Source organism: Brienomyrus brachyistius, unplaced genomic scaffold, assembly GCF_023856365.1.
Source record: "Brienomyrus brachyistius isolate T26 unplaced genomic scaffold, BBRACH_0.4 scaffold32, whole genome shotgun sequence".
Lineage (NCBI taxonomy): Eukaryota > Metazoa > Chordata > Actinopteri > Osteoglossiformes > Mormyridae > Brienomyrus > Brienomyrus brachyistius.
In genome coordinates, this window is record NW_026042307.1 from 2,087,925 (window position 1) to 2,112,620 (window position 24,696).

The 24,696-nt window shown below is 42.0% G+C and overlaps 2 protein-coding genes across 6 annotated transcripts in view; both read right to left on the minus strand.

The window, feature by feature from the left end:
• Positions 1-24,301, minus strand: part of LOC125721193 (C-type lectin domain family 4 member E-like) — an 87,640-nt gene extending 63,339 nt beyond the window's left edge. The window contains exon 1 of the mRNA XM_048997256.1: positions 24,266-24,301. The gene's annotated coding sequence lies outside the window, so the exon portion shown is untranslated. The remainder of the gene's footprint in view (positions 1-24,265) is intronic.
• Positions 94-17,941, minus strand: LOC125721166 (CD209 antigen-like protein C). 5 transcript variants are annotated; one of them, XR_007385701.1, is made up of 7 exons: positions 17,401-17,935; positions 16,604-16,705; positions 10,476-10,724; positions 9,926-10,068; positions 9,669-9,766; positions 1,896-4,885; positions 94-1,814 (listed from the first exon to the last, which is right to left on the minus strand). XR_007385701.1 is itself a non-coding variant. In XM_048997202.1 (6 exons), exons 1-6 carry the CDS (start codon positions 17,642-17,644, stop codon positions 4,741-4,743), a joined length of 981 nt encoding a protein of 326 aa, XP_048853159.1. In that variant the 5' UTR covers positions 17,645-17,935; the 3' UTR covers positions 94-4,740. The 5 variants fall into 5 exon arrangements, 4 of the variants coding, with proteins under 4 accessions (XP_048853159.1, XP_048853161.1, XP_048853162.1 ...); XM_048997202.1 differs by having other exon boundaries at positions 94-4,885; XM_048997205.1 differs by lacking the exons at positions 94-1,814; positions 1,896-4,885 and adding an exon at positions 7,317-9,286 and having other exon boundaries at positions 17,401-17,938.
• Positions 24,302-24,696: the final 395 nt, after the last annotated feature.

Genomic DNA, 24,696 nt, shown 5'->3' on the forward strand with positions numbered 1-24,696 from the left:
TAACAGTTCAGTAATTTCATTTTAACAGCAGTGTAATTTGAAAAGTGTTTGAAACAGCTGTATTATATTTTGAAAATCAAAAAAAAATCTGTAAACAGCAAAGCTGTAACATTTTATTACCTTATATTCAAGTAATAAATATACAAATGTGAATTAGATGGTAATCTGCCTGAGACCTAAAGAAAAACGAAAAAAAAGGTTATAATGATCATCTGCATATAGTGATCAATTTCACCCAGACAGACATGATCACTTTACGCGGATTCCACTGTATTTTAAATTACATATAATAATGAGCCTGAAGCTTAATTTAATTTGAATCATGAAGTCTATCACATAAATTAATAGAACTTCTATCTTGAGATTTGCCTCACACTATGCAGAAGGAACTATAAACATTTCATATGTATCACCAGATACTTTTGAAGGTAAAATAAACCATGTTCGAGTTACATTAACAACAAAAAAACCAATTTGATAAATGCATACAATTTGTACATCATGCATTTTAAAAACAGTTTATACAACATGGTCGAAAAATAAAACACATGTACATGTTACGTCTGAAAACATTTCAACACCGAGTTTAGGATAGGCATAATAGTAGCTGTAGATGTCAGTACCCAAAAGGCAGAGTTTCCCCACTAGTCAACAATTTGCCTTTGTTTTAAATGAACCTTACCTTTTTATCGAGAGGTCTATTAAACAGGTGACACGTTTTCACATTGTCAGGTTCGCGAAGGAGCGACAGGCAGGCGGGAAGGAAGGATGCAGGGAAGGACAAGGCAGGGAGGCAAAACGTGAGGAAAACTGGGGATTTATTAAAGGAAGGAAGACTACGGGTAGAACAGGACATCACTGACAATACCTAACATCAATGACGGACGAAAGGCAAGGCAAGATGTGGACTCAAATAGACAAGACTTGGCGAAAATAATAGGACACAGCTGGGCAAGATCGGGGAAGCACACGTGGATAATCAGGGGGCGTGGCACACACAAGGATCGGACGAGCCGGGTCATTATAGGTGATTATCTCGATGACTTTCATTTAACATGCTTAACCTTCGGCCTGTGTTAGCTTTCTGTTCCTATCTCTTATGTTAGATGGGTCGGCGCCGACCCATGTCTTAAATCAGCCATAAAATATCCTCAAAACAATTATTTGTCATCAAATTTATTTCTTACCTCTTGGTTATCATGTTATGCTTCCTTATCCATGAAAAGATTGGTTTTAATATTTTTGTTGTGGCTTTCTGGACCTTTCTTTCGACAGCATACCTCTTGTTTTCAATTAAAAAAATTATGGTAAAATAAACCTCAAGAAAATTATATGAATAAACTGAATTGGTCTTATCTTGCCTTAAATGTATGGGCATGCCTTGCCTTGATTTAGTTTTAATTTATTTTGTTTAAATAGAGATTCCTGACAAAGTCAAAAAGCCTTGATGCAATACACAAATCTATGTGGTGCTTTTATGCATTTTAAACTTAAAAACTGGTTAGTGCTGACCCCAACACCACAGGAAGGTTAATATTGTCTCTAAGGACAGTAGGAAACAGGGCTCTTCGACCCTCGCTTCACCAGACGCTGTGGGTGGCAAGTTGTGTTAAACGATGTAAAACGTATCATTTTCATTATTAGGTCCGACCGCGTTGTCGATGTTGTCGATTTCATCTAATAATGTTTCGGGTATAGGAGAGGGTGTTGCTCCGTCCATACCTGCTGATTCAGGTCTTTCGTAGATTGTCTCTTGACAGCCCCCCCTCAATCCGCGCTGTCTCTCGTAGAAAGAACACAGAATACCGTAATCTCTAAAAAAATTTTAAATGTTAAAGTTATTTTAATGTATAGCGTTTATCATAAAACATGTATATAAGACATAATATACTCACTCTATGGAAGTCCCATGTAGGTTTCTTTTTCCAGTGGGGTAAGGCTGTAGATGATACTTGAAGGTACTTCTGTTTCTTTACAGAAGGATGAAAACCAGTACGGTGTCCGTTCACTGTAATAAATATCTGCGGCTGTTGTGTTCCTTTTAGGGGAAGTTAATGTATGAGTTTGATGTAACTATACGTGTTTAACTTTTCTTAGGATTCTTAAATGAGAATACAGGTTGTCAAGTTTTAGGTTACCTCCGTTTATCTTGTTTCTTAATTATGTCAATTGACTATTTGATGAACATCACAGTGTTTTCTTTTATCTTCTGTTTGTAGTTATGCGCAGACACAGACGGAGTATGTTACACTCAACCCGGGATGATCTACAGGGGGTGTAAATAATAGCTGTATGGGGAAAACTACTTTCCCCAACTTTACCCCCCGAACTTCAAAAAAGCTTTTTATGCACAGAAACACAAAATGTCAATTTGATGTGTGGCCGATGTTTATTTTCTAGATGTAATTGTGCACAGACAGAGACCGGGGTACGTTACAGTCTGACCGGGATGACCTACGGGGAGTGTGAATAAGAGCTGTATGTGAAAACTACTCGCTCCAACTTCAAAAACAACTTTTTTCTTCAAATAGCCAGTTTCACAGAAACACAGACACTACCCTGCTCCCCCTCCCTCCCCTCCCAGCCAGATTCACACACACACAGACTGCTGCAGGGGATTGCAAAGCATTTAATGGAGGATTGCGACTGACATACCTCCTCTCATTCTACGCTCCAACTCTCTCATTTTCACAGAGTTTCTTTCAGACTTATACAACACCAGGATAAACTCCAACACCGCTCTCAGAATGACCAAGTCCTTTGCAGACACAGCCTTCCTCAGAGGGTAGTAGAATTCCTTATCCACAACGTTCCCAGGCTCCAGACATCGCTCACCTTCCAACAGTACCGGATGAGCAGCAGACCCCCACTCGATCAAGTAATCAGCCCGCTCAGCAGGGCCAGCCAAGTACCGGGTCACGCTGCATGGTGAGGCATCCCCCTCCTCTAGATGGGCAGGCACGTCTAAGCAGACTTTCCGGAAAGCATAATATGCAATCTCCAGCAACCACACCGACCTAGACGGATGCCTCCCCGTCACATACTCCGTGATCAGAGGCTTGTCCTGGATCCTGTCAATAATCACCGGAGGACAATCATATTCTGCTGCAGATACGCCTAGGAACTTCACCCTCATAGCATGGGCTCCAACACCATCACACATCCCACTCGTATTCATAATCACCCATACACCAAGCCATTCTCTGCTATATATCACTTTGAAAAATGTCAAAATAAATAATAAACAACACTACCAACTAGTTGTGACGTCACGACCCCCTGTCCCAGTGACCTCTGTGACCACACCTGTCATCTTTGACACGTGACCTCTGTTATCTTTGCGACCTTTGACCTCAGCTTTCATTTAGACAAATGTGACCCCGTTGATCTTTAGGTCATAAATCTTTTTGAAAGAAGCGGCATGCATTATCTCTCTCTCACATTTAATCAGATTGATATTGTATCTATTCAAGGATGGATCCGATGTTCTAGAAGATTTTTCCCACGATGTCTTGCCTGTGACAACATAGCCTGTGATGTTGGATATTTATTTCTATTGCTCTTATGCCTCACATTGAGTCGATTGCATTTCAATTTCAAAAGATCTGAGATGTTCTGCTACTTGGGTGTAGTGTTGTTCTAATTGTGGTTTGGAAATATGGGCCCGATTTTTTTAAATTGTGCTTTAGCAATTGAAATAAACTGTAATGCATCATACCAGATTAGCTTTCTCTCTTCTACTTATAAGGAATAAAGGGGAAAAAAACAAACAAACTCCATCATAGAATAGGTGCAGCAGGTCTTGTGGGGTGTGGTCTGCCTGGACTGGAGGTGTCATGGGTGGGGTGCTGGACTGGGGGCTGCCATGCCCCTCCTTCTGCCTGATCATGGTGCATGGTGGGCCAAACTACAACCTTCCCCCAATCTATCATCCTTATTGCTTCTATGGTCAGACCATTTTGTACTTCAGAGACTTCAGCAGTTAATGATGATGTCATTGTGTAATATTACTTTCATTTGATGGCACATCAAATAATATAGGAAGTAACTGTGAATTAACATTCCTTAACTGATGTATATATATCTGTATATAGTAATTCATATTTGTACCATTATTATAAAGTGTTCCTAACAGATTTTTCTAAAAGCACTTGAAAATGCATTCCAGTATAAAAACAAAGCATGACTTCTACCAAAGAAATGTTCAAGAAAACAGAATATTGTCTCTTAATTTTCAAAACAGCTTCAATAACAAAAGGCATTTGCTTAGCAGGGAATGTCATGTTATTCAATGTAAAAATAATAATTATCATTAGTAATTAATTATCATTAGTCATTTTTAAATATGGGGGCGGCATGGTGGTGCAGTGGTTAGCACTGTTGCCTCACACCTCTGGGACCCAGGTTCGAGTCTCCGCCTGGGTCACATGTGTGTGGAGTTTGCATGTTCTCCCCATGTCGTCGTGGGGTTTCCTCCGGGTACTCCGGTTTCCCCCCACAGTCCAAAAACATGCTGAGGCTAATTGGAGTCGCTAAATTGTCCATAGGTGTGCATGTGTGAGTGAATGGTGTGTGAGTGTGCCCTGCGATGGGCTGGCCCCCCATCCTGGGTTGTTCCCTGCCTCGTGCCCATTGCTTCCGGGATAGGCTCCGGACCCCCCGCGACCCAATAGGATAAGCGGTTTGGAAAATGGATGGATGGATGGATGGATGGATTTTTATATATGTCTGAGGTTCATCCTAATTGACTTCTCCACTCTCACAAATCCAGTTATTTAAATGATTGCAAGGCAGGTCATTCCAGTTCTTCAGTATGTCTTTTCCTGTGATTATTTCAACACAGTCCTCATTTCCGTTATCATTGGGCTCCCCAGTCATCCAGTAACTGTAATACAAGAGACAGAAAGACAGACATTAAACATCTATTTAACTAATTAAACATCTAATTAATTAATACATATTTAATTGTAGCTGCTTATCACTTCTCCCCAAAACATTTCGAAGAGCTACATCTGCATTTGATAGTGTCCCTTCAAAGATTTGTAAATGTTTGGTTTTGTATTTAAAAATGTGTAAGTGGGCATTCAGATAAAAAAATGTGATGTTTTTATGTTATGTTTTAATATTATGTTGCTATGCTGATATGCAAACTCTGTTAATTGATTTAATTACATATAGGAAGATTAATAGTGTCACGATCTGTCGAAGACGGGGAAGGCGAACAAGCAGGGAAGCAGGCTGGAGGCAGGCAAAGTCGGGCAAACGGGGATTTATTGGGTAGACGGGGAGCAGGAAACATCATACGCAGACTAACATCAATGACAGACACTGAACTGAGGCAAGACGGGGACCGAAACTACAGGGTACAGCTGGGTACAATCAGGGAAGCACACGTGGATAATCAGGGGGGCGTGGCACACACAAGGATTGTACGAGTTGGGCGTGACAAATAGAGTGGAGGATAACAGTTTTGTCACACCCGATCGTTCGATCCCTCCGTGTGCCACACCCCCATCGTTAACCCCGTGTGGAATCCCTACGTTTACCAACTGCTCTACGTTTCCTGCTATTAGTCTTGTGTATTTCAGTCCGCGTTCAAGTCTGTTTCCCCAGTCGTGTCATTGACGTTCCATGTTAAATGCCCTGTATTGGGAAAAGATTCCTAATAAACCCGCATTCCTTGATCTCTCGTCTCGTTGTTCTTGCTTCCACAATTCCCATCTGTGACAGAATGACACAATTCATAAAAAATCTATCCCCCCCTGACCGAGGATCGCTACCATGGTCTAATTGATGAAGTTACCTACTGGCTGCCTCCCACTTCGTATTCCAAGCTCCCAGAAGCGCCCCAGACGCCACCGAAAGCTGCCAGCCGGAGAAAAAAGAAGTGGAAACAACATCGACCGGACGATGGCCCGGATGCACGGGCTTCGATCTCCGCTTCAACACCCGTCATAAATCAAGAGGAGTCTCTCCAGCGGTGTTCACGCCAGACGACTGCACCGCCGCTGTTTCCCAGCTGCCGCCTGCCGCTTCGCTGCCTGGAACTTTAAGGGCGCCTGGCCCTTAAAGGGGCCAGGTCCATTTGGGATCCCCAGGGCTCTTAAAGGGGCAGCGCCAGCTACTCGGATGCCAACCCCGGCGCCTGTGGTTCCTGTGCCGGCGGTTCCTGCAGTGCCCCCTCTGGTTCTTGTACCGACGGTTCCTGCAGCGTCTCCTCTGCCCAAGGTTCCAGTGTCTCAGCCGCCTGAGGATCCTGTGCCTCCGGCTCTCCCCACACCCAAGGTACTGGCTCCGCCTGCACCCAAGGTCCTGGCAACCTCCGCCTGAGGCTCTGCCCCCTGTTGTTCCTGTGTCGGCAGACGATGCTCCGTCCCCCCATGTTCCTGTGACTCTTGTTCCTGCTTGTCCCCTGAGATCCCTGCTCCACCAGTACCTGCTTCACCCTCCAAGGACCCTGACCCCCAGCTTCTGATCTTGCTTCCACACCACCTGCACCCCTGGCCCCAGTTCTTGTCCCCGAGGAGGTCCCCGATTGCCAGACCATCACTCCTCCTCCCTTGATGGAGGGAGAGGAGGAGCTTGAATGGGACCCCTCAGGCATTTCCCTGATGACCCCATTGAACCCCTACGGAGGAGTGACTACGCCATCATCACCCCATCATGGTAGATCCCAGCGGGGCCCCCACCGTTCGGTCTCCCGGAAAAGAAGGGGACACCTGCGTGGGGGTCGTGTCCCCGCCCGTCCTGCCCCCTGACTTGCCCTCGCTGTCCTTCACCGTGGCTCCAGGGGCACCTTCAGCCCCACCTCCACCTCATCGGTCCCCTCCAGGCCTCCCCTCTCCAACTCGTCGGGCGGCTGTGCCTTCAGCGGTTGTGGCTGTGCCATTGCCTGCCGCGGCTTCCCCTCCCTCCTCACCTTCGCTGAGGTCCCCTTCGACTTCCCCCTTGCCTCCTCCGCCTGTCCCTCCGCCTGCCTCCTCACCCCTGCGAGGTCCCCTGCTGCTCCTGCCTCGCTGTCGCCGAGCGTCCCTCTGTCTCTGACCTCACGGTCGCCTGCTGCCCCTGCCGCCTCTCGCCCGCTGGGGTCCCCTTGGGCTCCCCACTGTTCCCCGTCCTTTCCCATCCGCCCTCCTGTGTTTGCTCCTCGTCCCTCGTGTCTCCTGTGTTCACTCCCAGTTACTTTGTTCCTCCGGCCTATGTTCCCCTGGTGTCTCTGTTCTTGGTCTGCCTGTTCTGCATGTGTCCTGTTCCCGGTGCCCCATTGATATTTTGCGCCCAGAGTGCACGCCTTTGGGGGGGGTGGGGGGGTTCTGTCTTGTTCCTGCTTCCACGACTCTCTGCTGTGACAGTTTATTTAAAGCAGTCATATAAATGTATCATGCATACCCTCACAATGCATTATGAGGCATTCATAAGGTATTATAAACACGGCTATAAATATTTATAGAGGCATAACACATTATAGCCATGTTCATTATGAATCATGAATGGTCACATCTATAATGCAATATAAATACCTTCATAATACATTATACTAACCATTGTATTGCATTGTGAAGGTATTTATAGCACATTATCATTGAACAATGTTGCACGGTATATACCAATACTGAAAAAGTACCACGATACCCCATTGTCAAAAACCATGCTATTTTTGGTTTTATTAGTATGGGTAGGCTACTTTAAGAGTATTGCCTATCATAGATTTTCCTCAATAATAGCATATATAATGTAATGCATGGTTTACAAAAACACATATGATTAATGTATTTCATCACATAATATATATAGGCCTTGATTTTCTTTTTGAAATATCATTAGGACTAAATATATGAATATACTGATGACAACACACAAGGCCAATTCAATTCTCAGACAGCGCTTGGGCAGACAGCGAGGGAACATCAGACATTGACTAACATCAATGACGGACAAAAACCAGGGCAAGACATGGACTGAAATAGACAAGACAATGCGAAATAACAAGGAAGAGCTGGGTACGATTGGGGAAGCACACGTGGATAATCAAGGGGGCGTGGCACACACGAGGATCGTACGAGCCGGGCATGACAGCTATAATGTGTTATGCCTTTTTAGAAATATTTATAGCCGTGTTTATAATACTTCATGAATACATTACAATGCATTATGAACGTATCTATAATGCATTTATATGTCTGATTTAAGTAAAGTGTTACTAAGTAGAGAAACCAGTTTATCGTAAACTTGGTTCCATTCGTAAAGGATTGTCCCAGAAAACATGAGAATGTACAGCAGCATAATTATACATCAACCTGACTAACAATTAAAGTTTTTTTCAGTTGCTAACATTGTAGAATCAAATGTAAAGCCCAACTTTACTAAAAGCTGACACTCAAAGACTGACACTTCAAAATGTACGCTCATGTTAGCAAAATTCTAAACACATAATCTACCTGTCACGTTTCGGTGGTGATCGGGTGCTCGCACAGGCAGGCAAGCAGGCAGAAAACAGGCAAGCAGGCGGAATTCGGGGGAAACTGGGGATTTATTAGGGGATCAGGTACGGGAAACATCCAATCATGGGTTGACAATGATGGAGGCTGGACAGAGGGTACAGAGTTGTCTTACTGTTGCCTCTGTTGTTCAGACATATCTCTTTGACAACAGGTATGTAATCCACATAGCACACACTCTGTATATGTAATCCAAAAAATTATATGAAATATACCGTGAATATTACTTTTATGGTGCATGCATTTTACACACAACTGTACTAGAATCTGACTAATATCTACATTACACTTTTATCAAAGGATTTAAAGATGAGTTCGTTGTGGTGGAAGAAATCGAATTGAGGAACAAGAAGTAGCAATTATAAGTTTAGTTTTTAGCAAATAATGAAATTAGGCTAAGAGAAATTCAAAGCCACATCATAAACGATCGTACAATTTTTAGCCACATCAGGTAAGTCAGCCTGAGCAGCCCAGCCTACGTACTTCAACGACACCAAATAAACATGAAGCAGTTTTACAAGGGACCCTTTCAGAGAAATGCAGAAAGAATCAAAGATATGAGGCATGAGTATGTGACCGCAAGTACAAGACTGATGACACACAGCATTTTCATAATGCTAAACTAAGCAATATTGACCATTATGTATTGTAAGAACGTGCTGGAAATGGATGCGGATGCAATCTCCCATGAGTTTATTTCCATGGATGAGGCTGGCTTCACCCTCACCAAAACCAGGAGAAGCAGAAGAAACATCATTGGTCACAGAACTGTTGTGGATGTTTCTGGCCTGCGTGGGGGGATCATTACAATGGGTGCTGCAGGTCAGGTCAAGTCAGATCAGGTTTGGGAGCATGCGCCTTGCCGCACCCACCACACGACCCCAAAAGACAAACATGTTTTATATTAAACATGGCGGTGTGTAGTTGGTTTCATCAAAAGCAGAGCTTCATTTTGCAGGATAGGTGAGTTGTTTTGCTGTTTGGGTGTGTGATTTTGTGAGTTGTGTTTAGTGATTTGAAGTGTTGAGTCCTGTTGTCAAAATTGTGCTTATGTAATTGAATAGAAACTGTAATGTGAACACAAAAACAATTCAAATCAGATTTCTTTTTAGATTTTGTGCATATTATGTAATAGTTGCTGTCCTGTAACAGTAATCTCACCAATCTTACCTTGTGGTCAGTGGTGTCCCATCCACCCATTTCCAGGTTCCTTCATGGTCACTGTCTGTCAGACCGATCCAGGCTCTCTGGTATTTACTGAATATCAGCTAAAATGTAGTAAAATGATTATGAATAATGTGAATGATCACCATTAAGAATTCCCTTTACTTTCCATATTCTCTTTCTGTCCATTGATATCATTGCGGGAGAAGCTGTATGAAATTCTCCTACGAATATAATAATCTGACATGTTTTTACTTTCTGACCTGTTCCTTTAAACTGTTTATAATGAATAGATCTGCTCCCTTGTGTCTACAGTCCTCCTGGCTGTTGATCCAAGTCTTCTGTTGATCAGACACGTAATAACATTTAAAATTAAAACTAATCCAGCCAGAGGGACATCTGGGTCCTGCAAGGAAAAATAGATTAATCTCAAGGATACCGTGATCCAGAGTCATCATTTTACAGTACAAATACTGTACAGCACATTCAGAACTGGTGGCAGGTACAGCTGTCCCCAATGTCACTTTGCAGCATGAGATCAAAAGCAGTGCATGTGAGTGAAGAGCCAGATACAGGGAAAGACAAATCAAAATGGCTCATATGCTTGTGGCTCGGATGCTTGTAAACACTGGAGCCAAAGAGATGCCGCACTGGAGACAGCTGGCTGCTGAATGTTTTGTTACACCTCAGGTTAGATTTTTCTTATCAGTTATTGGGGTCATCAACTTTTAATTTACTCAAACAACACTCAGCCAAAGGGTGTGAACCTCCATTCTGAGCATCTTACTCTGGGAATTCAAATAATTCACTCACTTTGCGCTACACTGGCTAGCTGGTCTCTCTCTGTTTTCACGATGCTATAATTTGTCTGTAGCTGGTTGTGGTTCATCTTCAGTGAGCTGTAATTTGTCTGTAGCTGGTTGTGGTTCATCTTCAGTGAGCTGTAATTTGTCTGTAGCTGGTTGTGGTTCATCTTCAGTGAGCTGTAATTTGTCTGTAGCTGGTCTCTCTTTGCTGCTAACATGTTGGACTTCTCTTCAAGATCATTAAAAGCTCCTTTATCTGAAGCAGATAACCAGACATGAGTCACTAAATCACTCGCATTCATGTTGTGTATTTAAAACAGACCATAACAGGAAATAGGGCTGCAGGATAAACCATAGCATTGATCTGAAATATTTGCACTTAATATTCTGCTATCTACAAAACAAAAAAGATGAAATTTACCTGAAATAAACTACAGCCAAAGACAACTTGTTATTATCTGCCAGTAGATACAATCAATCTATCTATTTTATTTTTATATTATACGGAATTATACGGGGGGCGGCAACGGGGTTTTAATCAAGATATCCGGGGCAGGGAACACTGGACGGCAACAGACATCAGGAAACATCAATGACGGACCCGGGTTAGTACAAATCAGGAACTTAAATACATGAAACAAGGCAGCAGGAAACAAGACACGACTGGGCACGATCAGGAAATCACACGTGGGTAATTAGGGGGCGTGGCACACAGGAGGAGCCGACGAGCAGGGCATGACAATATGGGTCTGATGTTTTTTTGATTGAGCAAACTCTAAAAGCCCCCCTTTGGTTGTGTGCTTGTGCGCATGCTTGGGGCTTTGCTGTGTGTGTGTGTGTCTGTCTGTCTGTCTGTCTGTGTTTGTAGGTTGTTCATCTTGCGTCCAAAGTTAAGGTTATATTTTATACTACTTTAAAATAACACATTTTTGTTTGACTGTTTAACAAATACATCTAAAGTTTTTATACATTTAAACATTAACAAAAGCAGTTAATGTCTTTTCTTTAAAATTTACATGTCTATTTTGCGTGGTTTTTCACAATAAGACTCATGAACAACTAAGTTAATATGTTTTGGGGCCTGTATACACATCGCGGTCCTATACTTTCACAGACCTAAAGTTAAACTCTAAAGCCCCTGACCATCGGTGTGTGTGTGTTTGTGCACATGAGCATGAATACACATTTACTGAAAAAACATATTTATTAAAATAACTAAGGCTTTATTCTGTAAAAAAAAAAATAATAATAAATTAAATAATGACAGCAGATAAACAGGTCGTTATAGTCAATCTGTAGTCTCCCTGCATAGTGGATGACTACTGACACTGTTGAATTTGAACTGTGTTTCATTAACTATCAAACAGGCTGCAGTACCGTTACCGTTGTCAACTTAGCGTTGTACTCCAGCAAGCATCTCAGATCAAGCTTGTAGATTATATAAGCTGGGGCCATGGGCACCTTGTAGGATGTCTTTATTAAAATAACTAAGACCTTATTCTTTAAAGTTTTTAATGTGTATTTGCAGCATGGTGCTAAATGCAGCTTACTGGTTCCTGTTAAATGCAATTAAAATAATCATGTACACCTTCTTTAAAATAACAAGACTATATCCTAAATTCTTACACCCTTGCCTGATTCCACAGTTCCTACCCCCCACTTATGTGTCCCCCATCCCAGCCTTCCATGACTTGTGAGATAAGGAAACCACACTTCTGCCTGCCTGGTCGGTCATTTCTAGCCGCTATTTAGGTTCTTCCTCAAATCTTGTTGCCTAAATGACTTATATCACACTCATATTAATTTAAAATTTCACTATAACAAACCAATCCTTATACATTTTAATAAAAAAACGTGAACAATATATGTTTGGTGTTTTTTTTTTTTTTTGACTGAGCAAAACTCTTTTAGTGTTTTTGTGTGCGTGTCCGATACAACTGTAGTTTCTATACCTTTAAACATTAACAAAAACAGTTAATGTCTTTTCTTTAAAATTCACAAGTCTATTTCTGTCTGTTTTTTCGTGATAAGTTAGTAAACGACTAAGTTAGGGTGCTTTGGGGTCTGTATACACATTGCAGTCCTATACTTTCACAGACCTAAAGTTAAACTCTATAGCTCCTGACCACCGGTGTGTGTGTGTGTGTGTGTGTGTGTGTGTGTTTGTGCACATGAGCATGAGTATACATTTACTGAAAAACATATTTATTAAAATAACTAAGGCTTTATTCTGTCAAAAAAAAATTTAAATAATGCCAACTGATAAACGGGGTCGTTATAGTCAATCTGTAGTCTCCCTGCATCGTGGATGACTGCTGACACTGTTGAATTTGAACTATGTTTCATTAACTATCAAACAGGCTGCAGCTCCGTTACCGATGTCAACTTAGCATTGTACTCCAGCAAGCATCTCGGATCAAGCTTGTAGATTATATAAGTTAGGGCCGTGGGCACCTTGTAGGATGTCTTTATTAAAATAACTATAACCTTATTCTTTAAAGTTTTTAATGTGTATTTGCAACATGGTGCTAAATGCATCTTACTGGTTCCTATTAAAAGTAATGAAATAATCATGTACACCTTCTTTAAAATAACAAGACTATATCCTAAATTCTTACACTCTTGCCTGATTCCACAGTTCCTACCCCCCACTTATGTGTCCCCCCACCCCACCCTTCCATGACTTGTGAGATAAGGAAAGCACACTTCTGCCTGCCTGGTTGGTCATTTCCAGCCACTATTTAGGTTCTTCCTCAAATCTTGTTGCCTAAATGACTTATATCCCACTCGTATTAATTTAAAATTTCCCTATAACAAAACAATCCTTATACATTTTAATAAAAAGCGTGAACAATATATGTTTGGTGTTTTTTTGACTGAGCAAAACTCTTTTAGTGTTTTTGTGTGCATGTCCGATACAACTGTAGTTTGTATACCTTTAAACATTAACAAAAAACAGTTAATGTTTTTTCTTTAGAATTTACAAGTCTATTTCTGTCTGTTTTTCGCGATAAGTTAGTAAACGACTAAGTTAGGATGCTTTGGGGTTTGGTCACACATTGCGATCAGCAACCTAAAGTTAAACTCTAAAGCCCCCTGACCTCCGGGGTGTGTGTGTGTTTGTGTGCATGCGCGTGAATAAACATTTACTGAAAAACGTATTTATTAAAATAACTAAGACTTTATTCTTTCAAAGTTTTTAAAAATGTGTTTTGATGCATGTCACTAAATGCTGCTTAATAGTCTTATCATTTCTCACTTAAAACATGACAGGGCTTTTGGCGTTGGAAGATAACGCCTTTACTTAAAATAACACATTGACAAACACGACAAATGTTTTTATCCCTTAAATTATTAAAATAACTAAGGTATTAGTCTAACAAAGTTTTTTTTAATGTTTTTGAAGTACGTAGCTAAATACCGCTCACTAGTTCCTGCATCTATTAAATTAATAATGCGCTGCGTGTGTTTTATTGAAAATAAAACTAACAAAATACAACTAAATTATTTTATTAATTAAATCTTATTGGCTTAAAACTTTATACTAATTTGTCATACCCCCGTTTAAGTTACGGCACTTTACCCTGCTGATTAAGCAATTGAAGTTAGATACTTCATCCAGCCCCCCAGGCCCGCAGCGGGGCGCCCGGGGCTATGCTAGAGTCCCAGAGCTGTGGTGTTAGACATATATTATTTTATACTATTTACGAATAAAACAGATTAACAAATAGACGTAATGTGCTTTCTGCCGGGGTGTGAATGCTGTCTGTCTGCTTGTCACACTCAGGACCAGCGGTTAAACGAGATGCTACACGCACTCTGCAACAATTTGTCAATTTACGCTTCCTTCTCATAGGCTTATCGCTCACGGCTCCAAAAGCTCTCGCGCCTACGGCCCGTTTCCCACTGCCGCGGACATTAGCTGATCGACATGTCTAGACATGCAATACGCATAAATCCCCCCCTAAAAACATGATTGCTGTGTTTTTACCGTTATAAAATAGGACATTTTGTTAAAAAATAAACCGTTAACAATACACAACTACTGCTTTTACCATTCAAAACTGCCCGACTCTCTTTCCTCTCTAGCTAGAAAAGCTCGACGCGTCCGGTGACCCCTTAAAATTATTATGCCTTAAAACGTATTTAAAATGTCGCATTGATAAATTCATATAATGTATTTTATTCTTTTAACGACTACTGATTCCAATTTGGTGCCATATGCTTTTATCTTGTAGGCCGTTGGATAGCTCTCTTTCTACCGGCTATAGGCCGTGGTACGTCTGGGCTATTATGCTTAATTAAATTCTTTATTAATTAATGTTGGCTATGTGCTTTATAACACGTTTTATACTTCTTTTACACACGTTTACTTATTGTATACACACTTCCGAAAACGACTTGCCTCAGCTGTTTTCAATAAAAGACAGTGGTGTGTGGGTATCGTGGCTGCACGCACAAGCGCGACATGGAGAGTTATTTTAACAAGGATCGCCATCATTATTCCTTGATTCTTGTTGTCGAAATGCTTAAGATGTTTTATTTTAAATAACACATTAGCCGAAAAAGAGTTTCATTGCTTAAAAACGATGAGGTTAAAGAGGCTTATTTGAAATAAAAGATCAGCATGTATTGTCATACATCTTTTCAAGTTCTGGTTATACCTTTTGATTAACCATACGTAGATAAATTTAGCTAAACGTAGCTAAGCAATCCGGGGGGTTAGAGATCGACTTTTATTTAAATTAGAAATAGATTATTTTACACTATTTACAAATAAGCATATAAAATAATAGAATTGGTGTGCATTCTGCCAGAATGGCGGCATACTTCTCACAATCCAGGCCAACGGTTCGCATCACGACAACAATTTCCGCTGGTAGCCATTTGACAGCTGCTTCACGCAACGAGCTGGCTCAATAAAGGAAATGCTGTGTGGATCTACGCGCGTGCGCCACACGAGAGTGAGAGCGTGCATTCGTTTAAACAAGAATTAACCGCGTTATTTCCTGATTATTGCTATCGAAAATGCTCAGAGCGCTTTACTTTATTATTCACATTGACAGAAAAGTGCTTCATTCCTTAAAAACATTACGGTTATAGGGGTTTTATTTGCTAAAACAGGCGCTCCGTCGGCGTAGCCATTTTGAAAGGGGCGTCGGCGTGGGTGCGCATGCGCCAATCGCCGGACTAGCATTCGTCCATTCCGCCCCGCGTTGTTCAAACAGAGTAGTCGCATGTGGCGGGTCTCCGGGGATCGTTTCGTCCTATTTCTTCTAAATGTTTGCCGCTTACATGCTTTCTCCAACCTGGTAAATATAACTAAAGTCTTTCGTGTTGGTTAAATGTAATGAGTGCTCGCTTCTTTTAAAACGACGGGGCTGTATGTTCATAGGTTTCGCTTGCACTTGTTTAAATTTGCTCTTTTGCTGCTTCTTTCGGGCATGTTTGTTTAAATTCACACTGCTTTTCTTTTAAAATAACACTAAGGGGTTTCTTCTTTTGGTGCTTTCTTCTTTAAAACATTTTGGTGCCTTCTTTTAAAATACGCCGCGGCGCTTACTAACAACACGCAGCTACTGGCCGGGACGGACGCCCCCGCTGAACGTGTATGCGCTAGCTTGCCAACATCCTGCTCTATGTTTTATTATACCTTAAAAACGTAATTAAAAAAGCACATTAATAAAATACATGTAATGTATTTTTATTCTATTAAAGTTTAATCTCCCAAACCACCCTATCGGCAACACGTGGCATAAGCATGTATTGATACCATATATGGGCATAAACCCTCGACCAATCAGCATCAAGGATAAGCCACTTCCTCTTATGACGTCAGAAGCGGGAGAATTAAGCTCCGCCCAATGTACCAGGTAACAATATATCAGGTATGTCCTAAATCAGAAAACCAAGCCCAGTATTAAGTGCCAACAGAACTAGAGCAAACACAAAGTTATGAGGGCCTCCTACAAGAGATAAAAGTCATATACACAAGGACACATGATGTAACTCACATTATTGAGTGTAACTAATTTCAGACAATAATAGGCTCTCTGAGACATGGAACCATGATATCCACACTAAACATGACTTAGCTAGTGGATACTATTACTAAAGTGCAACTAAGATACTCACAGTAAACAAAAAGCACTGTGATGAGCATCAAGAGGACCAAACACAGCATCCCAAGACACACTGCGGGCAGTCTGTACCATCGTGCCCCTGCAGGCTCAGATCCTGGGTGGGATACAAACAGCTCTATCACTGGGGATCATGGGAGAACAGGGAGATCAGCAGACACAGCAGACATAGTAATTTACCGCACAGAATCCTTCATTATTCAAATGTACTGAACAGTGTGGACTCAAAATCAGGCAACACTAGAGTTACTCCTACTCTTATCTTCACCATTCCCAGCACCAGATCATATCGCTTTCATAGTTCACTGACCACACATACAGTAATTTGTCACCCGCCCCACCCCCCCCCCCCCCCCCCCCCCCCGGGTAGTTTCTGTTAAAATAGATTTGGGAAGTAGAAAACAACATAAATGAGGAAGTGTTACAAGTTTAATAGGGGTGAAGAAATGTATGCAGTGTAACACAGCTTCTGAAAAATAACTAATGTGATCGGATCTGAATACTACCATTATACATTAATAATACTCACAACATTATAATAGTATGTTTGAATGATAGGCTGTAGGCCCTGCCATAATCCAGAGCAGAATATGTGTCAGGAAGATAGATAGACGGATGCATGCATTCAGTAATATTCAGCAAGTAAAGGATGGCAATTTCAGAACAATTTGTAAAATATTTTAAATATCCTTCAAAAAAAAAAAAAAACATTTCTTTCAATATTCCTCCATCTTACCCCTGAAAATGCAGCTGAAGGTAATGTACAGAGTTTCTCTGTGTCTGTGTACATACCTGAATGTTGAGACCTCCTTGATGTTTGTTCCATGGGATTGGAGGTGCCTTTCGGGGCTTCATTAGCCTTAATGATGTCTGCATTGGCATACACATCCTCATCCATTTTATTAGCATAGATATTCTCATCCACATTTGTACTGATGCAAGTATCATCAGACATCTTCATTTTTAACCTCCTGTATTGATCACCAGTATCCCTCTCTGCTGGACTGTGTTTTCTATGTGCAGTAACCAGCTCCATGTCTACTGCTGTCCGCTGCTGTGTACTCTGTTGTGATCTAATTCCCTGTAAACTATACAGTACCTATTCTACTGCTCTGTGGTCCACGCGATATTTAAAGCACGGGTGAAAGGAGTTCTGAATTTGACAAGCCAGAGAGGAGACCAGTGGGGTGGAGTTAAATTTTTAGATAGCAGAAGAAGAGGACAGATAACCATAACTAGATTTATTTTTGCTTAAAAGCAGCGGGATTTAGCATGTACATATACTCCTCTTTTATTATAATGTACTACCTCTCCAGTGTCTGGTTTAATTTTTGTTTACCAATTTTTGTCTCTTTTTTTACTTGTTGGTGCTATTGCCATCATACTTGCCTTTCTGTTGCTATGTGAACAAAAATGCTTCATGTCAACATATTACATGCACCTTTTTATATTGTGATATTACGGCTGTAGTGTAACAATGTTGAGAGTCTCACTATACACATGCACCAATCCCTATGTGTCAGCTGGCTCACATTGAACATCTTGAACTGACTCTCAAGACGACAGTGGACAACAGGAATGCTGAAGTATACAGGTTAAGACAGTTTTGTCCTGAAACAATGAATATATTCACCAAAAAATAGCAGACACTTATTCTTCTTATCGACTATCATTGCTTGCAGTAGTACTTTGCATAGTGTCAATTTGGAGTGACACAACTGAGGTATGTATTTCGTAGGCAATTGTACAGTCCTACACTACATAAACTTTGCTATTACAGTTTTTTTCAATTGCTAAGGCATGTTCTGCCATACTGAAGTCACTTTCTTAAAACAGTTGCCATAACATTAGTGTGTGGGAGCTAAACTGTGAATCCTTTCCCATTTCTTTAGTACAAAATGAATTCAATGACTAAATGCCTCAAAATTCATGCATATTTTCCTCACTCAAAATCTACCACTATCAAAACTCAATGTTTTTAGAGGACATTTTGTACATCCTTACATACTGTTGTCAAAATGATTAAACATACATTTAAAACTAAATTAGTGCAATTTACAGTATTGATATCAAGGCTCTTGTGAAATAGATTGTAAAAATTACCTGAGGATGAGAGAGTGCGAGTGAGCACAAATGTTTTGGTATTTGTTGTGGTTTGGAATCATGTGGCATTCCAGCACTCTCATGCAGTCACAGAGTGGTTTGTAGCAGGCCCAAGTATGTCTTCATTGTTTCTTCCACCATACTTCCCCTTCCTAAACCCCATTGAGGATTTTTTTTTCCTGCATGGAGGTGGAAGGTTTATACCCATCGCCCACATGATCTCATGTCACTACTGGATGCTATGAATGCTGGATGCCAGTATATTTTACCAGAGCAATGTCAAGGATGGATCAGGCATGCCAAGAGATATTTCCCACGATGTATCGCTAGAGAGAACATCATATGTGATGTCGATGAGAACTTGTGGTCGAATCCAGAGGAGCGGATAGATTACAAATTGACTGCTATAGTATTGTTACAGTCATGGACGAAATGCAAATGTGTGTTTTTTGTTTCTGTCTATAGTATTTACAATAAGTTTTTTTATTCCAAAAGAGTATTCTGCATTTACCTTACAGTATGAAAAAAAAATCCAGATTTAGTCTAAAGATGATCATTTAATGATGAACCACTTTATATTTTATATAATACTGTCTATTGTTAGTGCTTTGTAGGCCATTCTTTTGCCTGTAGACCAGGGCTGGATCAGACAACTTTGTCTACATCACAAGAAATGCTCTCCCTTGCTTGGTGACACGGAAAGAATCCTGTGTTTGACCCATTTGTACCTTGAGTTTAACTCACCTATGGTACTTGCCCTCTCATCTGACACGTATTCTATGTTGTAGTCAGTCTTTTTTCTCTATACATGTTTAGAAGCATGTGTGAACAGTTTTGAGTCATTGTGTTTAAATGATGACTACTGTGTGTTGGCTGTGCTTAACTTCTGAGACCTGTGTTTTCTGTCTCGCATCAAAGTAAACCACAGTGAAAAAAAGTGTTTTGATGATTGAGAATGTGTTTAGATGTTTGCAAAACCCTCAGGTCTCAGGTCGGTAAATTGTGTCCGGGTGGGTATTGTTTAAAGTTTTGCCTAACGAGGAACTGATTCAGTAACTAAGTTTTGGCAATTGGAAGTTTTGTTCCAAGAATGAGGTATAGTGTTTCAGAAATTCAGAAAAACTGTAAAATACAGAAGCGAACATCATTAATATCCTGGGAAATAACACCTTTAATGAAAGACATTTTTGAGAACTGTAGTACAGTTGCAGTAGAAACACCATAAATAGGGTAGATTTCATACCAAACATAGTTACATGTAAATGTGTGAAAAGGCATCATTTTTAGTAGCCTTGCAAGCGTGAAAATTAGATCATGGGTGTTGCTTCCCCGAAGTGACCTAAGAATGACAATGTTTACAGAGAGAGAGATGTATTCTGGGTGTTGCACACAGTTGGAAGAGATAATAGCATTTAAAAAGCTGATTAATTTTTCATCCAATTTATATATTCAGACTAGTTGGTGCGGCAGGGGTGATTTGAGGCTGCATAGCTATGGGTGGTGTGGGCACTCTCTGTGACCTTTTCCCCAATGAGGATGTGCTTCAAACTGATTGGGTTGTGAGAACTAGCAGTAGATGGAAACTACTCCACTGAGGGGCTTTTTTTGTTAATTATAAAAATAATACAGTTTTGCTGAATTGCTAAAACGCATTTCTTAAAATCTCCTCTCCTTTTTTCAAAAGATTCCAAAACACAAATAAGATGTTGCTATCCTTTGTGCAAAGATTAGGTGTTACTATCCTTTGTGCAAGAATGTACAATAGGTTCACTGTTAAGCTTGGGATGCATCATCAGTAGTGCTCCACTGGCTCATGGGGTGTTTCGGCCTTTAACACTATACACCCTCACCAGAAGCAGCCAGCTATAGGGTGATCAGCCCTAAGCTTGCGTCCCATGCCCAATTAGTCAAGAGAGTTGCCTTGATGTCTGAACACTAAGCACAAACTCTAAAATTCAAGCTACACTGACAAAACTTTTGCAGAACGGAGGGACCACAGGGGGACGAGGAGCAGAGACAGGAGGGACACAGGAACAAGGAGGAAACACAGGGGTCCAAACGGGAAAGAACGAGGAACAAAGAGGAGCCCGAGGGAGCCACAGGGGGCGATGGGCGGCAGCCGGAGGGGCCACAGGCGACCGGGAGGCCGGAGCAGGAGGGGACCACGGCGCAGGCGAGAAGGAGGGGGAAGCCACAGCAAGTGACGATGCAGCCAAAGTCAGGGAAGGCAACCTCTGACGCCATGCCACAGTGAGGGGACCCGCAGGCGACCGAGGAGTTGAGGCAGGGGAACCTGGAGGTGGCCGACGAGGCGGAAGGCCCGTTTTGTTGCTTGGGCAGAGCAGGGACAGGCACCGGCAGAGGGGCTTCGGGGGGAGCAGGGACAGGCGGAGGCAGAGGAGCCTCGGGCAGAGCTGCAGGCAGCGCAGCAGACGGAGACGAAGCCATAGCAGGCGCCTCAGGGATGGGCTGAGCAGGGACTAGTGGAGCGAGGATCGGCGGAGCAGGAGCCTCGGGCGGTGCAGCAGGCGGAGCAGCAGCCGCAGCAGGGAGCTCGGGTGGAGCAGCAACCGCAGAAGGGAGCTCGGGCTGTGTAGGGAGCAGAGCAGTAGCTGGAGGCGGGGCCGTGGTAGGCGCCTCGGGCGGAGCAGGAACCATCGACTCCGAGCCAGCAGGGGGTGCTGCAGGAACCACCGACTTTGGACCAGCAGGGGGCGCTGCAGTGGCCGGAACCTTGCTGGGTGGCGCGGCAGTCACCAGGACAGGCAGATCACGAACGGGCAGGACATGCAGATCAGGAACGGGCAGGACAGGCAGATCAGGAACGGGAAGGACAGGCAGATCAGGCGCATCGAGCAGAACAGGTGGCTGCGCTTTCCGCAGTTGGAGCTGCCTCCTCAGGCCGTCCGCTAACCTCTCCATCTCGCCTGGAGAAGTCGTCAGCGAAAATAGGGAGAACTCGCAGGGTAGCTGTGTGGAAAACTGGACAGCTTCAGCAGACTTCTGTACGGCTGGGTCTTCGGTCACCCTCCAGTAGAGCTCCTGGAGGGTGAAATAGCATTTGGCGAAAGCCAGTTCTGCCCATGCTTCCGCCGGCATAAACACCGCTGGGTCCAGGATAGGACGGGGCTCTGGTGAGCACCCGGCAGGGGAGGAAAGTGAGAGGGTCACAGCCCGTAAGGGGATTGCCAGCGTCTCCTCGGGCCTCTTACCTCCTCTCTGCTTTTTCTTCCTCCGGGTCTGGGCTTTCGGTGGAGGCTCAGATCTGTCATGTCCGGTGGCAGACAGGCAGGCAGAACTTCAGGGGAAGGATGAGGCAGGTAGGCAGGAATGCGGCATACACATAAATACAGAAGACAAGCTGAAATAACAGGAAACAGCTGGGCATGATCGGGGAAGCACACGTGGTTGATCAGGGGGCGTGGCACACACGAGGATCAGACGCACAGATCATGACAACATGTAGGTAAACGTTTGCTGTGGATGCAGTCTTTTGCAAAACTGGAAACCAAAAGACTTTGCCAAAAAAAGTAGCTGTCTACCAAAAATGTTTGTATACAATTATACTAAACCAGTAAGTAATGTTTGCAGTATTTTTGTTCATATAGCAACAGAAAGGCAAATGAGAGGCATATTACAGTAAAATGTTGTGCAACTGCCAAGCCAGAGTTAAAGAAAAATATTCATTCTTCCTCATCACCATGTCTCATGGCTGGATCAGGAGATACAACTTCCTTGCTTTCCAGTTATTTCCCAAATCTTATGATTGGGACAATGTTACTTGACTCTTATTTGACTATCCCTCCCGGCCCCTGGAGGATGGGCTCCCCCTTTGAGTCTGGTCCCTCCCTAGGTTTCTTCCTTCTTGGGAGTTTTTCCTTGCCACTGTCGCCTTTAGCTTGCTCACTGGGGGCTTTGGGTGCGGATGCTGTAAAGCGCTTTGAGACAATGTAATGTTGTGATAATGCACTATACAAAAATAAATTTGTTTGTTTGTTTGCTCTTGTACCCCTCACCATATCCACACTGTTACACTGGTCAGTTTTTTATATCTGTGTTACCGTTCATTTTGAACATACTTCTCTGCTTGCATTTTTAGCTTTTTGCACTTTAACTAGCTGTATTGGATTTTCAACTTGCAGTCTAGAAAAAAGCGGTTCAGGATGCATTTCACTACGTGTTGTTCTTTGTATAACTATGTATGTGACAATTAAAGAATCCTGAATCTTGAATCTTGACATCGTCTCTATACTGGATACTTGTTTCAGCTGGATTTTCGGCTCACCCCTATGTTTTTCCATAGACCAAGTAGCCCTTTGATTATTTGAGCTGTCATACGCTTGTCTTGTCATACAGCACTACTGATTAATACCAATGTCTCTCACCTTGTGGTCAGTGGTGTCCCATCCACCCATTTAAATACGCCTTCCTGTTTTTTGTCTGTCAGACCAATCCAGGTTCTCTGGAACTGACTGAAAAAAGTCTAAAGTTTGGAAAACGATGTATTAAAATCTGTGCATGATTATGACAACACATCTGATTTACTAAAATGTAATTTGGCTATACCAAATTAATTTTGTAATGCTAATTGTGACCCTCCAGCACAAAACTGTACACTTGGGTCAAAAATTAGAAATTAGGATTATGGTATGAAATGAAAGAGCACAAAAAATCCTCAAAAAAATATCTAAAAATACGGCCATGCGACTTACGTACGGTTTTGTGCTGGAGAGTCACAATTATGAAACGGGTTGAATCTACAGGTCCTCTGTGTGCTTCCTGTGACATTAAGGACTCCATCTGAGTCCTTTGAAATCATTTATAATCTTATATAAAAGAAACTCCTTATATAATATAATCAACGATTACATTTTTTTCTCTCTTACCTGTTCCGCTTTGCTGTCTATAACCACCAGATCTGCTCCTTTCTGTCTACAGTCCACCTGACTTTCCATCCAGTTCTTCTTTGATTCAGAGATGTAATAACGTTTTAAATCGAAACTTTTCCAACCCACAGGACATCTGTGTTCTGCAGTGAAAAAACAGAGTAATCTTAAGGATAGTGTGATTCAGGAAAAGGCGTCATTCTACAACGCAGATACGGTATCAGGTACAGCTGTGTTGAGTTCAAAAGCAGTGCACGTGACTGAAGACCCAGAGAGAGTGAGAAGAGAATTCAAAATGGCTAATATGCTTGTGTCTCAACTGCCTGCAAACAGTGGAGCCAAAGAATTGCTGCACTGGAGAGAGCTGGTCATAGCTGCCAACCATTATGCCTGATTTTTCTCATCAGTGATCAGCTTTTCATTTCCTCATTCAAAAATCAGGTAGATTTCCCCATTCTGAGATTCCTGTCATGTTCTGTACCATGTCTACCTCATCACCTTCTTGAGTCATTAATTGCTTAGATAATGGCTAAGGTGATGCACAGACAATGTAAAGCATATCTGGTTAATAATCCTTTTTTTCTCAGATGCAGATGAGGAAAATGCTTTAATTTGATTACTGTTCATTTTGTGACGGTCAGTCAAAATTATTTAAGCACTGGACTCACCTTGCTTTTTCAGTGCAATGCAGCTGCTATATTTCTCCTGTAATTGAGAAACATCTGCTAACTTTGTGCTGTAATTGGTCTGTAGCTGGTCTCTCATTTCTCACTGTGATGTAATTGGTCTGTAATAAGTGTCTCTCTTTTATCAGTATATTGTGCTTCTTTTCAATGTCACTAAGAGCTCCTTCATCTATAGAAAATAAGCATAAGTCACTGAATAGTATGGCACTGATGTTATGACAAAGATGTAAAGACAAAGTTGTAAGTAATTGACCTATGGGACGCACATAGTGCAGTTAGCAGACAGATTAGTTTAAATATCACAACTGTAAACACAGTTTTATGAGGTCATCCAGAAGAGAAAACACAGTAAAAATAAGAATCACTAACAAACTGACTCATGACCTCATACCAGTGATCCAAAATGCTGGAAT

What these genes read in the sequence shown, in the direction of transcription:
- LOC125721166 (XM_048997202.1), bottom strand. Translation starts at nt 17,644, where the DNA reads ATGGAGCTGGTTACTGCACATAGAAAACACAGTCCAGCAGAGAGGGAT. An exon ending in AAGGAGGTCTCAACATTCAG is followed by an intron (nt 16,706 to 17,400) that starts GTATGTACACAG and finishes TATCCCACCCAG; the next exon opens with GATCTGAGCCTGCAGGGGCA. An exon ending in CACAGTGCTTTTTGTTTACT is followed by an intron (nt 10,725 to 16,603) that starts GTGAGTATCTTA and finishes TATCTGCTTCAG; the next exon opens with ATAAAGGAGCTTTTAATGAT.